Genomic DNA, 16,893 nt, shown 5'->3' on the forward strand with positions numbered 1-16,893 from the left:
GTTAAATTTTAGGTTAATATACATTTATGCCACATGCCACAGCTAAGAGATAATGATTATAAAAATACCTGATATACTTTCAGATTATAACAGATCCTATCATTTTACACTATCTCAATTAGGAGAAATATGGCTTCAATTACTTAACATTTGGAAATGACTACTAGGTGTAGGTTCCCTAAAGGAGGAGAATTAAAACAAACAAAAAACACCCATTAACTAAAATATACACACAGGGCTTCCTGGGCGGCACACTGGTTAAGAATCCACCTGCCAATGCAGGGGACACGGGTTCGAGCCCTGGTCCGGGAAGATCCCACATGCCGCAGAGCAACTAAGCCCGTGCGCCACAACTACTGAACCTGCGCTCCACAGCCCGCGAGCCACAACTACTGAGCCCGCGTGCCACAACTACTGAAGCCCGTGCACCTAGAGCCTGTGCTCCATGACAAGAGAAGCCACCGCAATGAGAAGCCCGTACACCGCAGCAAAGAGTAGCCCTCACTCTCCGCAACTAGAGAAAGCCCGCACGCAGCAACAAAGACCCAATGCAGCCAAAAATAAATTAAATAAGTTTTTTTAAATTGATACCACCTTTTAAAAAAATAAAATAAAAATAAAATATACACACAAATGAGTACTCCTGAATTGACATATATATGAATGTCTTACTTGTTTTAAAAAGTAAACCTCAAATACTGGGTTAATATGAATCACTTTCAGGGATTTAAGCCATAAATTCTTCAAATAAAATCAAATAAATTGGTTTGCAAGTAATTAACGATGGGACTTCAATAATGTAAAACTATCTCTGTATATTCTCGATGGCTCGGGAACTTAACGGGTTACGTTCAATATAACACACTTAGTGGGTCTTGGAGCCCACTGCCTGTAAAAATCTCCCATGGAGATTCCAGACCACCCATTGAAAACAGTACAACATTACTGCCTCCAGCAAGAAGCTGCTACATAGGACTGGTGATTCAAGTCTTTTAAATACTATTTTATTGAGGGATTGTGGGAGGTGGGGGGAGGGGGAGAAGGGGGATTCATGAGTGGATGGGGAGGAAAACTCAGACACAGAAAAAACAGTAATTTCTGAAGCAGAGGTTCCTACGTTACCCCCCCTTCCTTATGCCAGGCACCCCCTTTTTAAACAGCTACATAAACAAAGTAATAAGTGCTCAGTTTCAGAGAGAATTACATTATCCTCCATTTGAACAGGCTAGAAAGTACTTTTATTTGAAAAGCTGCTTCTCCTCTGCTGTAAACAGTTTTACTCGGCACCAATTTCAGACAAGAGAAGATGGCTAGGGAGATGGGAGGTGGAGTCGGGAAAAATTCACTCAGTGTCTTTCAATGCCTTCAATAGTTGATCCAATAAAGATCCCTCAGAGAAAACTTTAAGTCTATTTTTTTCCTCCATGTAAGCAAATCATACAGGAGGGCTTTCTTTTCTAGGGTACTGCACCCTGTCTCTTTAAATTCCAGGCCTGCCCCATTTCCCACGCATTCAATGAAAGCAACACGTTTGCTGGCCTCCAGCCCACAATGTCAAGTAGTTTTCTTGCTATTGAATTTCAAGATTATTCTTTTGGATCATTTGCCCTTTAGTTTTAAGCACGCCAAAGCAAAAATAATGTCTTTCTACAATAACATAAAGAAAACTCTGAGGTCTTTACAAGTAGAGAACACCTTGTCCTTTAGTTCCCCTTTCACTGCAAAATATGCTCCCACTCTATATGCTCCAAATAAGAGCCAGTTACACATTATCTTAGTCGACCACAGCTTTGTCTGTCCTATAATAAAATTCTATGAGCATATTTATTTAATTTAGTGCCAAATTGGGAAGCTCTAACAATCTGCAATATTCTAACCAAGTCTTCATATTTTTCAAACTCTCACATCTTCAGCTTGGTCCCCTGAGTATTCGTTTAAAACAGGTTTTAAAACAATTACTTTATTTTCTATATCTGCAGTTAAGACATCTACATAAGTTAATTTAATAAGAACAATAGCAAGCAAATATGGTGAGTTGTAATCAAGGTGCCAAAGAGTATATTTTCCTCATTCTCATACACACCTTAATCCTGAAGAAAGGAATCCAGGCGACTAGGAATTCCATTTAGCATTCTCAAAAGGAATAGAAATAGTTAAGTAAAAATTTATCAGCAGAACTAAATTAAAGCCCATGAAATATGTTATTCCAAATGCTACCCAACAGAACTAAAGTGGCAACCTTATTCAAGTAGCAAATAAAGAAATGCTCAGATTACAAACATCAATTTTTATATTTTATATTCTGAGGCAGAATTAATCTGGCTAACTATAACTTATGAATTTTGTAAAAGCATCTAATGCTAAAGGGAAAACAGATTTGTTTTTATTTGACATATAGTTTTGCTATGCATCTGAGCATAGTACACTTGTAATGCTTATTTCTTAATGTTAAAATAAAGACAGATGGTTTCCCATTAATCATAATATAATGTACTTAATCAGATAAACTTTAGATTGCAAAGAGACCTTTTAAGACAACTAAAATTAACTCCCTCGTTTTGCAGAAATTATTTCTGTTAATTGTGTGTAAGAAATATTCATATCAATCTATCTGCATTGTATATAAAAAATGAAAATTAAAATGTAATTTCATGTTTTAACTTCCAGTTATTTTTGTAGCCTATATATAAAACAGTACTGAAACCACTTTAATGCTAAATATTATTTGTGTTTATGCAATTATGCATCAATTCTCCATCCAAAAAGGACTACTTATTTCCCTGCCCCAAACATTATTTTTGCCTTGGTTTTGGTAGTTATTTTTTTACTTTTTATTTCTCAAAATTTAATGTTTAACTTCCAAATTATATACAAAGACTCACAAGCTAGAAGTGGATCTTTATTTCCAACTATAGACCCCATTTATTCCTAACACTATCACCATATATCTAAACATAATGAGAGTCCTTTCATTTGTAGACAATTTTTAAAGTCAGATGTAGGCTCTGGAAATTTTTCTACCACTACACATCAAGATAAACATATTAATCAACAAAGGTATACTTATCAAAACTCCACAGGTAAGAAAGGTCAAAACTTCTCAAAACATTCCTAAGTACTCCAAAAATGTATGCTGTACTGAAATATTAAACACAGTTGTCCTTCTGTTACAAAGAAAAATTTTTGTGTGTCATGTACGTACAAGTCAGGTTAATCTGATTAATTTTACACCTTAACACAACATTAATTGTCAAGAAAGGTAACATGATTTATATCCTTCTCTTTAAAGTTTACAATAAACCTATGAAATATTTATGCATATATTCATAGTAATATTAAAAGAAAACACTAAGAATGACATGGTGGTTAAATTTCAAATAACAAAATGTGAAAATGTTCCTTGGGGAAGACATTCCTGTTTATGTTCCAAATGAGATTACGTTTTTAAAAAACTAAAAAGTTTATTATAAACACATCCTTATGTACATTTAAGTATCTAGTCTAACTTTCACATAAGTAATATGTAGCATTCAAGGAAGCTTGAAAAATCCAACAAATTTTACTGATGACAAGAATTTCCTGACATCCCACCTCCCAGAGATAACTTCTGTAACACTGTGTGAAGTATTTTCTTCCCATCTTTTCACTGATGTATTTTTATCTGTCATACAATTCTCCAAATGTGGGTAAAGATGAACAACTCTGAACATTCTGGTATAAAGAAAATGGACTAAATCCTACTAAAATCAATGATCATGATAAATCACAAAAAAGAGACTCCACAGAAAGATATTAAATAGCATTAACTACGAACTACTGTGCAGCCTTTACAACATAAGTATATTCTCATTTATTTGCTGCTCTCTTTAAAATGTTTGCATTTGAGTATTTTTGTATAAGTTAAATCCTTGGCTCTAGTCAGTCACTTGACAATTCCCTTTAACAAGTTGTAATGATAACAAGAATTATTTTTCTTTAACCTAAAAGTTATGCAGCATGCTGCAAGACTGAAAGTGTACTTGCTTTTCAAGGCAACTTCAATTAAGCATCTGAATTATTAAACAGAAAACCCTGCAAGTATGTTGAGTGATCAAAGATTTGACATACTTTCTTCTAACCTGTTCATATGATAATTTAAGCCCAAGTCCCCAGTTATTATTCTATTGATAACAGAAACACTAATAGTTATGTGAAACATGATACTTCAAAAAAGCAAAACAAGTGACAAAATTTCAAGGTCTGGCCTATGTTATATGAAATTAAAAAAAAAAAAAAAGTCAGTCAACTTTCAAGAAAAAAACACAGTGATCTAATGACCTGGTCAAGAGCCACATTTGAAGAAGAAGTTTCAAATAAACACAGAGTCTCATGAGTTCTTGGACTGCTTCAACCTACAAAAAGTAGTTGACAGTTGATATAAATGGCACCAATATAGTCAGAAAGTAACTTTTCATAACCAAAACTTAACCTGCTTGGTGAATTACCCATGTTATCTTCTATTTCTCTGATATTCAACAAGTCTTTTACCCATTCCACTGTTCACACACCATTTAAATGGTAAAATTCCACTATACTGAAGTTCATATCAACATTTTGTTTTTTTTTCAAAAAATCCTTGTCCAAATTACTACATTTATGAAAAGTGAGCAAACACATGAGCACATGCCTATTGCCTAACATGATAACCAATATACAGTTGATATGTAATAAGTGGTAGTTATTTCATCATTATAAAAACACTAGATCAATGACACACTCAGAATTTATCCTTTTTTAAAACCTAAGGAAAAATAATATTTCAGAGCTGGAAAAGCCCAAACACAGAGCTTACTCAGTCCAAACACATCCCTTTTGCCTCCCAGGCCAGAGCCTTTCCTGCTGCACTGCTAAATACTGCTCGTACCAGTTACTGGAATAAATCTGACTCCTATTTTTAAAGGTAAAAGGCTAGTTGTATTTCATGGATTAAGTAGTAAAAAAATGATCGACCTGTCCAAGTTGCTCAAATTTGTGTCCAGCTTTTAAACAAGCACTTGGAGTAGGTAAGAAAGAATAAGGGAGGAAAGATAGAAGAGGAGAAAAATTCATTTTTGCCTATAACTAATAAGCTAAAACCCATTCTAGAAAATGTGATTCTCAGCGGACACAATGTTTCCTGCTGAATTCAAGTGGTGGTTCTGTTTATACAAAGCCAGTTATTAGAGGTACAGAAGAAATAAGTTTCAGAAGACAGAGTAATAATTTATCACTTAGAAAAGGGGATGCTTAAATCAGGATTCTCAAACTATTTCTGACTTGTGATATCCTCTTTGATGTTATACTTTTGCCCAAAAGGTCTACTGTCTATAGACTACATTGATGAAAGGTATGAGTACTATCCACAGTGATGCTATACGTCCCATCTCCTTGGATGTGTAACTCTAATGCAACACAGCAGGAACAATAGATATGTACACAAGGAGAGGTGAGCGCTGGACTGGCTGAAACATGTAATGCGTGCCTGGTGCTCCATATCATGAGGAAAGTAGCTGCCCACTGCTCTGTGCTACTTGTGGGCACAGGTAGGAAAAGTCATAAAACAACCATGATAAGACAATCTGGAGCTATGTCAACATTTTGCATAACCTATCCCACTAAAAGCAAACAAATCCCAATAGCCTGACTCTCTGTTTTTCAATAACAGTCAGTACAAAACAGCTGCTTATATTATAGGAACACAGAGAGAACTCAAACGAAAAAAAACATTTTGTAAAATAGAAGAATATTTCTTCAACACAAAGAAAGCTTTCATTATGCAGCAACTCGTATGAATGGAGTATTTCGGGTAAAAGGTATGGATGACATGAAGTCTACAATGAACCTTGTTTTTAAACACTCAAAATGTTATAAATGCTTACCAAAATAAATAGACACCTGGAATAATCTGACGTTAATCTTCCCCAACACCACCCTGAGAGGAAAGGGGAAGGAGAGCATAAAACCTATCTGTAGGGCTTCCCTGGTGGCGCAGTGGTTGAGAGTCCGCCTGCCAATGCAGGGGACATGGGTTCGTGCCCCGGTCCGGGAAGATCCCACATGCCGCGGAGCGGCTGGGCCCATGAGCCGTGGCCGCTGAGCCTGCGCATCTGGAGCCTGTGCTCCACAACGGGAGAGGCCACAACAGTGAGAGGCCCGCGTACCACAAAAAAAAAAAAAAAAAAAAAAAAAAAAAACCTATCTGTAAAAATTAAAGGCATCATGCTGACTAAATTTACATCCAGAAACATTAAGAAGAAAGTAAATCTCTCTACTGTCTAGGCCACTGTTATTATATTAATATTTTAGGAAATGGTTAATGTATATTTTGCTTTTAAAAATCAATACATGCACATAACATTTGGCCTGGTATTGATGGGAAAATAACCAACTAATGATTTCTGCTGGAAAGGAACAACGAAAAAAATTCATGTTTGGCAAAATTAAATATATTAAAATTTATTTGGCTCTGAGAATATCAATCTTCTAACTTGGGTAGTAACTAATTAAATTCAACTGATCATCTTTATAATCACTTATGAACATTATTTTAAATAAATGGCCCTCAGAATTAAGTTCAAGACAAGTCATAATTTTCTTTCATAAAAAAATGATGGTGCCTTGATTTTATCCAAAAAGTTAATCGTTAACTACTACATACCAACTAAATCACACCCAGATGCTAGCCTTATCTTTTTAGAAATTCCATGATAAACGGAATTGAGGCCTTCTTCAGGCCTCAGTCATTACAAACGTAACACACTTAAGTTAAAAGGATTAGGTCATGCAACATTATTTCTTAACACAGTGTTCTGCATCCTTCAAGGAACTGCAATCTTATGATGGAGGGGGTACAACATATCAGGGAATACCTACCATTCCATCACAATTTTTCCTAATGATTTAATCTCAAAGGAAAACCTTCAATTAATCCATAAAATGAATTTGATTTTGCCTGAAAGCAGCTAGAGAACCTCTTCCTTTTAAACAGTACCTACCATGGTTACCACCACTTAATTAAGTCCTAGATCATGTCTACAAAAGCGGTTATGGCTGAACATGTGTCTGCTAATATAAGTGAATAATTACTCAGTGTTTCAAAAGTAAACATTTACCACCATTTATTACTAGTTATCTTTGCACCAGCATACTTGTGACCATTGTGTCTACATGCAAGATCACTTCACATTTCTAGGCTTCCGATTAAAAGTAAAATGAGAGGGTAAACAAAGATGAAGAATCTCAAGTGTCCTTTCCAGCTGTGAAAGACACAAGCACACTGAAGGCAGGGACCTCCTCTTTCTGTTATTTACATCTCCCCCAGTCCTTTCACTGTATCCTACACATATGAAGCCTATTGGTTAAGCACATTACCATGCCCACAAATTATATTCTTCAACAAAACCCCAAAACCAGACAGGAAAACAAAATAAAACAGATCAATTTGACAAAATTAAAAACTTATGTATGACAAAAAGATACCATACATTAGGCTACAAGAAACAGAAACAAAAATGGGACAAGATGTTTTCCACACAAATAACAAAGGATTAACATCCCACAGATAAGAAAAAGACAAACATCCCAATCTTCTTTTTTTTTTTAAGACAAAGGATATAAAAAGAAGTCAATACAGAGGAAATCTAAATGGTCAGTAAACATATAGAAAATGTTTAACCCCGTTAGGAAGCACAGAAATGCCAATAAAAACAAAAAGACACCGTATTTCAACTAATATCAAAAATAACAAATCTTAAAATATCCTACATTGGCAAAGATGTAGAGAAAATGATACTCATTCCCTGACAGAGTATGAACTGTCACAACTACTTTGTGGAGCAATCTGACAATGTCTAATGCAAATGGAAACACACACACAACTGGTATTCTAGGCCTATATCCAAAATCTTTTTCATTCGTACAAGGTACCAAGTACAAAGATATTCACTGCACAGAACAGAAAATGACCTATATAGTCCTTAACAGAAGAACAGAAAAGTAAGCATAGAACATACTCCTACAACAAAATACTAAGCAGAAAAAATTAAAGGGAATGAGTTGGCTCTCTAAAGATGAAATGGCAAAACGTTCAAAAACATATTGAGTACGGGGGAAAAGCAAGATGCAAAATTATTTACTCAAGGAAATGTTCTGGAATTAAATAGTAATTGTTGCACAATCTTATGAATATATTGAAAAAACACTGAATTTTACACTTTAAAGGGGTGAATTTTATGGTATATGAGCTATATCTCAGTTGAAAAAAAAGATTCACCCGGTATGATACTTTTCATGAAGATTTTAAGACACAATATACTACTACCTGTAGCAATATAAATGTGCAAATGTACATAAATAGATGGGGAAAAGGCTGAAGAATTGGAAGAAAAGGTTGGGAAATATTTAAACACTCGAGCCACATCTATAATACTTGATTCCCTAAAAATCAACAAGGAATCAAACATGATAAAATGCAAACATCTGTTCATTCTTGGCAGTGGGGATCTGAATGTTTGCTCTATCATTCTTCCCTTTGTATTTTCCTATACGCCCCCCCCCCCTTTTTTTCCAGAAATACGAAAAGGGCACAAAACAAGCATATTACAAACAGCAATAGTAAATATATAAACACATAAAGATATGTGGCATTACTAATCAAATAAGTGCAAATAAAAATGAGGTATCATTTCATGCAGCAGATTGGCAAAGATAAAAAAAAATCTTTTAATCCCCAGTATTGGCAACCACGTGGGGAAATGGGCAGTCTCCCAACTCCTAGGGAAGTATAAACTGGTACAATCTTTTTGAAGGGAAGTTTGGTAATGAATATCAAAATGTAAAATCTATATACATAAGGAAATTATTGGAAAAACCATTAAAATGAATATCTAGGATGTTCATCATAGCATTATTCATAACAAATTAAAACTAAGAACAATATAAATGTTCAAATAAATAAATCTATATTTAATGTGATACCATCAAATTCAGCTTTAAAAAGATATCCTACCACATAACATGAGGGTAGGAATGCTCATCTGTGTTTCATCCCCAACTCCTAGAAGTATTCTAGACACATAATAGGAGCTCCAAAAAACACTTGTTGAATGAATTAATGTTAATTTAAAGTTAATTTATATTTGTGTGTATACATAAATATAAAAAGATGCCTACCAAAATATTAATTATGGTTATCTATGAAGAATTTTCAGGTAACTCCTTCTTTATATTTCTATGGTTTGGTTTTTCTACAGTGAACACGTATGTATAAATTAGAAAATACAATTTTCATTTGCATGTAAAAAAATTAATGTTTGCATTCTTCATAAAAGCTGAATTGTACAACTGTGCAATGTAATTTCTCAATTTCTATGATCTATAACATAACAAAAACTTGTCAAGTACCTGTAATATCATCAGTGGGAAATTATTTATGCAAAAACTCTTTTCAGACAAATCATATTCCCAAAAGTGAATACAGCACTACAAACAAAATAAGGAGAACCACAAAATACAAGAGAATAGAAGATTAAAGCATTAAAATATACATTATGAGGAAAAGAAAGAAGTAAAGACACTCTGGCCACACACACACAAAATAAAATGTTTTAAAAGAATATTAATTTGTATCACTGAGACAAGAGAACCTCTCCTTCTACATGTTAGCTGCTTCACTGAGTAGTAAAAACATAAAAACAAAAAGAAAGTATAAAAACCAAGGGGAAAAAACCCACAGAATTCTATAGTATTTCCATTAGGACAGTGTGAAACATTGTTTTAGAGATCAAAAATATCCTAAAGTCTGGACAATAAAGATTAAAGTCCAGTAAGTTCAGTAATATATCGAGTCCTTGCTTAATTACATAATTGCTATAATTGTGTTTAAAAATTCCCCCCCATTGCCAAATATCTAAACTTTCCAAGTTCTCTTTTGAAGACTTAAGTCACTAAGAGATAAAAAACAAAAAAAGCTCCACATCTTAGAACTGTAAAATCTGTGTTAAGTAGTGGGGATCATCTGTAATAGATGACCGGGAAAAGAGCTAAAGGGCTAAGGTTGATCCATAGAAGACCATTAGAAGGAAATGTCAAAGAACAAAGGAACAAAAAATCTTTAAAGAAAAATTATGAAACCAATGGATCCCCCTGCCCTATCTACCTCCCAGAGGCACTTCTACAGAGGGTTACCTAAAATAATAGATGTAAAAGGCTTCTGCACCATAAAACGGACAGTAATGTTAACTGTAAAATATAGCCAGTAAAACCAAGTTTGGATTTTCCTTTTAGGAAAAAAAAAAATCACTAGATAATTGTTACACTGGAATTTAACCATGCAAATACCTTGGAAGATTTATCTTTTCTCTTTCAGGAAATGGGTTTTTTTTTTTTTTTTGCGGTACACGGGCCTCTCACTGTGTGGCCTCTCCCGTTGCGGAGCACAGGCTCCGGACGCGCAGGCTCAGCGGCCATGGCTCAGGGGCCCAGCCGCTCCACAGCATGTGGGATCTCCCCGGACCGGGGCACGAACCCGTGTCCCCTGCATCGGCAGGCGGACTCTCAACCACTGCGCCACCAAGGAAGCCCAAGTATTTTTATTAGCAACAATAATAATGGTTACAAAGAAAATTAGCTTCCACATAACAGGGCAGTTTATCTGTGCCAAGTTGTAAGTTGAATATTTTATATTAGAGGTTCTCCGTGAACAAGTCTGGGGACCCCAGGATGCCCAAAATCTTTTCCAGGAACTGGCAAAATTAAAGCTATTTTCATAACAACTCTAAGACACTATTTGCCATTTTTACTCTCATTCTCTCCTGAGTGTACAGTGGAGTTTTCCAGAGGCTACATGATGTGTGATAACACAACAGACTGAATATAAAAGACATAAGCAGACCCAGTTGTCTTCTATTAAGCAAAATGTTAGAGATTTGCACACACACACAAAAATAAATGATGCCACTCTTCTCACTCTTCTTTATGTTTTAGAAAATAATTTTTCATTAAAATAGTATTTATGTGCTAACCTAATAGGTTGATGGTTGTCATCTTTAAACAAATTAATAAGTAATTTGTTCACACTATTTCTGGTTAAGTTTGAATACAGTCAATATTAATAGATACAATTTGCATAGAAATTCCTAACCCTAATTATCACTGGGCAATGATATCTACCCAAGACAGTTCAAGGTCACTTTTAGAGAGCTACGTGGTAATCCCTCTCTGAAAGGCGTAGTGTATATTGGGACTTTACTCTTGTTTTTTCATCTTAAAAAGTAATAAGTGCTCATTGGAATGCTTTAAATGTAAAGAATTAACATTTATTTTAAAAAATCAAACACTACAAAAAAAAAAAACTCCTCATCACCACCAATACCATAGCATCCACTAAAGAAAACTATTAGTAAAAGTTTGGTGCCCATTCATGCAGAATTTATTTATTTACACACATACACACACATACTTTTTATCTGTATAAACACATTTTTTAAATGGGATCACAGTGATTTAGCTACTTGCCTTATTTCACCTACCATCTCTTGAAGATCTTTCTTTATCTACAAATAGATTTACCCTCTTTTTTAGTAGATTACCATAATCTAACTGTACCCAGTTGAGGTCCCTTCTATGGCTTGCTTCCAAATGTTTGCTATCAAAATAGAGTCACAAAAAATATGCTGTAACTTTGTGGATTTGTGACCCCATATCTGTTGGAAAATACCTATAAGTAAAATTGCTGGGTTGATGTGTATAAACATTTAAAATCTTAATAGATTTTGCCAAATGCCCTCCAAAATGTCCGTGCCCAGTTTACATTCTCACTAACCGCACATGAGATTTTCTCCAGCAATTCAGCTTTTTAATTGGTGAATTATACTTTATGTTGCTTCAAAATGTCAAGTTGTAAAACTGTTCTCACTGGTCATCTTAATTCCATACAGAACTCTACATAAATCTCAGAAGACTCACTGAATGTGTCAGTAGTCACCCATCTTTGTTTTTTCCATAAACCTTTTAAATACCTCAGGAGAGAAAATACTTCAGGTGCACATCGTATTTTCAACTAGTAACCCCTCAAATTTTAGATACCCTGATAAAAAGTTATTCAAATTATTTCGGAAAACTATTTAACACAAATCAGAACTACACAGTAAAGCTGGGCTCAAACACTTAAATCAAAGGAAAGTTATAAGTGTAAACTTATCATGCTTTATCTGCCCACTCAAAGGACTAAGGCTACAAATAAAAAGCTATCAAATCATACCAGTAGCCAAATTAGTTTACAGAAAATAATAAGCAACAGATTTCATATAATAAATGTCAATGGAACAGACTGCAATAGTAAGGATGGCAATAATTGGAAAGAAAGTTCACTCAAATTCACATCATGCTGAAAATGAAAACATTAATATTTTAAATGAAATGTTTTGAATATGACTGCATTTCAGTCATATCAGACTATTATAAATCTTTGATACTAATAAATAAAATATAGTCTTTTTTTGCAAGTAGATAGTTTTAAAATGCATTATAGTTTGACCTGCCGATTCTGTAATGGCTAATGGCTATTCCAGTCTTCACTATTTCATCAAAATCTTCTTTTAGAACTTTGTGCTAGTAGTTTTAAATTGAAACTGTCTTTAGGACAGAATAAAACCTTATTAATTCAAGTCCAATTAGCTCAATTCTGAAATTGTATACATAATTCTCACTGGGCAACAAGTTGAACTTACTGTAATTTCCTCCTCTACAAGTTCTCATAATATTACTGTGAAATAAAGGAAATCAACCTGAAAATCAATTCGCTTTTCCAAACCAAAGATTTATGAAACTAAGAACTCATCCATTTTTGTGGCTTGAGCAGTTCATCCTCAGATCTAAGCCCACTTCTGTTTATCAACTACCGTATATATTGAAAGTGATTTAAATTGTCATTATTAATAGTCATTTACAGTTTACAGTATGTGCATTTCTTGTAACTCAGATTTTTCACAAAACCATTTTTGCAGTTTCTCCCATTTGCAATCCTCCTGTTTATAGTCCATAATATCAAAAATATAACACCTTAAAAAAGTATGGAAGTAGACTTAGAAATGCCTGGCATTCTTATTCTGTATTTATTCTTATCATTTCGAAAGACCTTATAAGCCAAAAAATAAGTCCCAGGATTAGGTGGAATGTTTGGTGTTACCTTAATTTACAACTAACTATTCCCAATGAACAGAGAAACCTTCTCTTGCAATCTGAATCATGTGTAATTACAGTATGACAAGGTCTCTCCTGGGCTATGTAAGCTGGCATTTTTCCCAGGACTTGTCACATCATGGGAAGCACACATACAAATAAAAATCCAAAAATAAACATTTTGAAACAATGGCTTATAGGCTACATAAAGAAACTCCACAGTTGAGAATAAAAATTGAAGAGCCCAACCAACAAGCAGACATCTCTCACTAGAGGCGTCTGAGAAGACATCAGTGTTATCAAGCCACTTACCACACCTAGCAACAAAACTCCCAGGTGTGGACTGTACAGACAGCACTCTCAGGTACCCTCAGGCTGGACAGAAAATCATTAAGTATGGGAAATAAAAGGAAACGTCACCACACACACCCACTGAAGCAGAGAAACAGTGGTGAAATATGGAGAGGTTGATCATCTTTAATTTCATAATGCCAATTTGTTGATTGTTAAGGTGCCTAAACAAAGTTATCTTAAAAGCTACATCTTCGGCCAGCTGGCTTAGTTTTTCCTAACATAATAAATATTGCTTTTGTTGTTGTTGTTAAGGGTATTTCACCTTGAAATGTACAACAGCAAGTAGTTGTAACAGTGTGTACAAAGGATCTTAGAAGGTGGTTTCTTTTGTTTAAACTCCTCTGCTGTGGCTCTATGGACACATGGAAAAGGGAAAGCTAGATTCCAAAAAGCATCAGACCCAACCTCACATAATGACAGAAACTTGACAATACTCATCTTCATTACAGTTCGGAGGAAAATTTAAGTATAATATCTCTGGCTATATTCCGATATAAACTGCTAACAAAATCTAAATGTTATTTCCGATAGACCATGCATATACCCCTACCCCTCTATTAGATGGTGGATTCATTTATTAACCATCCAGCAAAGCACATCAAATTCAACTGTTTGAGTTTTCAAGAGCAGCTATAAAACAAACCACTATAGGCAAAACATACAATCCTAAGTCCCATTACAAGAGCTCTGGAAACAAAAATAAGCATTAACATAAACCTCTGCCACCTCTAAGGCACAGAGCATTTCTCCTTTCTTTATTCAAGCCCCTGAATGTTCAATAATTTCCACGTAGCTCTAAGCAGATGGATTTATTATGATGTTAAGCTAAGAAACTGCAGGAGTTCTAGATGCCAATAAAGATTACGGATCAAATGGAAGATAACTACTAACCATTGTGTCGACTTAGATAAATAAACCTGCTCACAAACAAAGCACCTTATTGTATTTGTACTGTTACCTCCACTAATCCAACTAAAACAACCAGACAGTAGCTTTCCAGAGGCTGAAGGGAACAGAAATGGAGATTTCTCAAACCCTCTTTAAATTTCTTGTAAAATAACACTCTGTTCCTCTTTTTTCAAAACTGTCCTTTATGGAAAATGTTTGGGACCGCAGAGGCTGAGCAGAATTATGCAAACCAGACACCAAGGCTAAAAACCAAGGTGAGGAAGGAATGAAGCAGAAGGCAAGACAACACCGTTGCTCTGAAACTTAGCTTCGACCTTTGCAGGGACTCTTCCCTGCAGATCACATGGGGCAGACACTTCTGAACGCTGCTCAAAATCGAATGAGCAACCAAGTGCCATCGGGGACCAGTAAGTGCCCCCCCCCAAACCGAACATAAAATCCTGACAGTGGGAGGTCGGGGTGGCTAACCCACAAAAAGAAAAGTCTATGACAACTGGTACCTAAAGCCTCATACACAGGGAAGAAGGCAGAGAAGACCCTAAAGACAGGCGACTTCTCAAGAGGGAACAATAAGTACATCCCATGCATCCTCTGCTAACAACACAGGTAAATCTCAATTTCTCCAGGTTTAAAAAAAAAAGGCGCAAGCTGTTTATTCCCTCCAGCCCCGCTCCCCACGCCTCCAAACCCAACAACTAATTGCACCTTCCCCGCAGAACCCGCGGCTAACCCCAGAGGACCGGTGAGGGCTGGCTTGGGATGAATAAACACTCGACACCTGACAGTCCTTTCTCTGCGGTGACTTTCACGGAGCCGAAGTGGCGCGCGCGCGGGCGGGAGCGGGGACCTGGCCAGCGCGGCGCCGCGCACCCCGGTCCCGAGCTACGCCAGCGAGCGCGACGCGGGGGGCGGGGAGAGGGGCAGGGGGACCGCCCGGGCCAAGCGATTGTTTCCTCCTCCAGCAAAGACATTTTTTATCAAGCTCCTTTTGTATTCGAGCCCTACCTCTTTTTGGCCTAGGAAAGCTTTCGTGTAAGTGGAAGACGACTTTCTCCACAAAGTGCTGTATGTTACTGTGCTCCGGCCCGCGCACGAACACCATCCAGTCGTGGGTGAAGCCTTCCACGGTGGGTTTTTTCCTCACCTGGGCGCGGTGCCCCAGCTCCAGCTTCACCTGCACGGCACACTGCGGGCAGGGGGGAGGAGAGACAGCCGTGAACAACAGGAAGGCGACCGTTCGACACTGAACATTGCGCCTGACATTTTTTTTCCTCCTTCTTGAAACGCACATAAAAGGAAACGGCGGTGCCCTCTGCATCCACGTTTCACGCGCGTGGGCGCGCACACCCCACACCCCCAAATACACGCCCCCGGGCCCGCATCCACACCCGCCGGGATTGTAACGGAATGTTACCCCCGATCGGGAAGAGGGGTCTGGTTGTTGGGGGGTAAAGAGGGGCGAGCACGCTCATCCACTACAAGCACGACAACGAATGCATCGGAAACAAATTAGAGACAATTAGGAGGCGATGCCCGGGCGGTTGCCCGGCGTGGGAGGGGAGGTAACTGGGACTCCCGAGGGGGGTTCTGGCGAGCCCCCACCCCGAAAGTGCCGCGGCGACAGGCACACGCCGAGGAAGTCTTTGTGTACGTGTGTGTGTGCGTGCGTGTGGAGCGCTGTGCCAGGCGGAATGGAAACTACAGGCAGCCTCCGCCGATGGGCACAAACTCCCGTGCTCTTACCACGGGGTTCGTGCACAACAAAAGTGAGACGTCGTCACACACACACACGCACGCACACACACACGCCCGCAGGAAAACACGCCGAGGCGTCCATAACTTAAGGCACCCCGCACCCCCCCCCCAGCGAAAAGCCCCACGCGATCGGCGAGGCCAGCCTAAGAGAGCCCCCGCAACACACTTCCAAGAGCCAAAGTGGCCCCAAAGTACCTCCCACCTCCCCCAAAAAATGAAATTCGGAAAGGCAGGGCGGCGGACGGACAGCCGCCGAGCCCCGACTGCGCACAGCCCGGCGCGGGGGCAAAGTTGCGTGCGGCCCCGCCGCTGTCAGCCCGCACACTCCAGCTCACACTCGCGCGCCGCGGAGAACGCACCATCGTAGCGGCCGGCGAGGCTGCTCGCCGCGTCCCCGGACTGTGCCCGCGGCTCCCGGCGGCGGCGGCAGCTGAAATATGGCTGAGTTATTATTCGCCTCCTTCCACCGTGTGTGAGTGTGTGTGTGAGTGCGCGCGTGTGAGCGAGAGTGCGCTTCTTGCGATTGCAAAGAGAGGCGAGGAGGGAGGCGCGGGGGGTGGAGGGGCGAGTGTGTGTTAGTGTGTGAGTGTGTATGTGTGTGTGTGTGTGTGCGCGCGCCGGGGGGGGGAGGGAGGGAGGGGAGCGGAGGCTGAGGGAGAGGCAGCAGCTCCCTGCAAG

At 38.0% G+C, this 16,893-nt stretch overlaps 1 protein-coding gene across 3 annotated transcripts in view; it reads right to left on the bottom strand.

Moving 5' to 3' along the window:
* MLLT3 (MLLT3 super elongation complex subunit) overlaps positions 1-16,893 on the bottom strand; it is a 328,889-nt gene that overhangs the window by 247,870 nt on the left and 64,126 nt on the right. For 2 of the 3 annotated variants that reach the window (XM_060300978.2, XM_030840600.2), the window contains one exon: positions 15,466-15,646. In XM_060300978.2, the coding sequence (XP_060156961.1) occupies positions 15,466-15,562 (97 nt within the window). In that variant the 5' untranslated portion in view covers positions 15,563-15,646. Of the gene's footprint in view, positions 1-15,465; positions 15,647-16,574; positions 16,732-16,893 lie in introns of those variants that run through there. The other variant, XM_030840601.3, reaches the window with a different exon arrangement.

Source organism: Globicephala melas, chromosome 6, assembly GCF_963455315.2.
Source record: "Globicephala melas chromosome 6, mGloMel1.2, whole genome shotgun sequence".
Lineage (NCBI taxonomy): Eukaryota > Metazoa > Chordata > Mammalia > Artiodactyla > Delphinidae > Globicephala > Globicephala melas.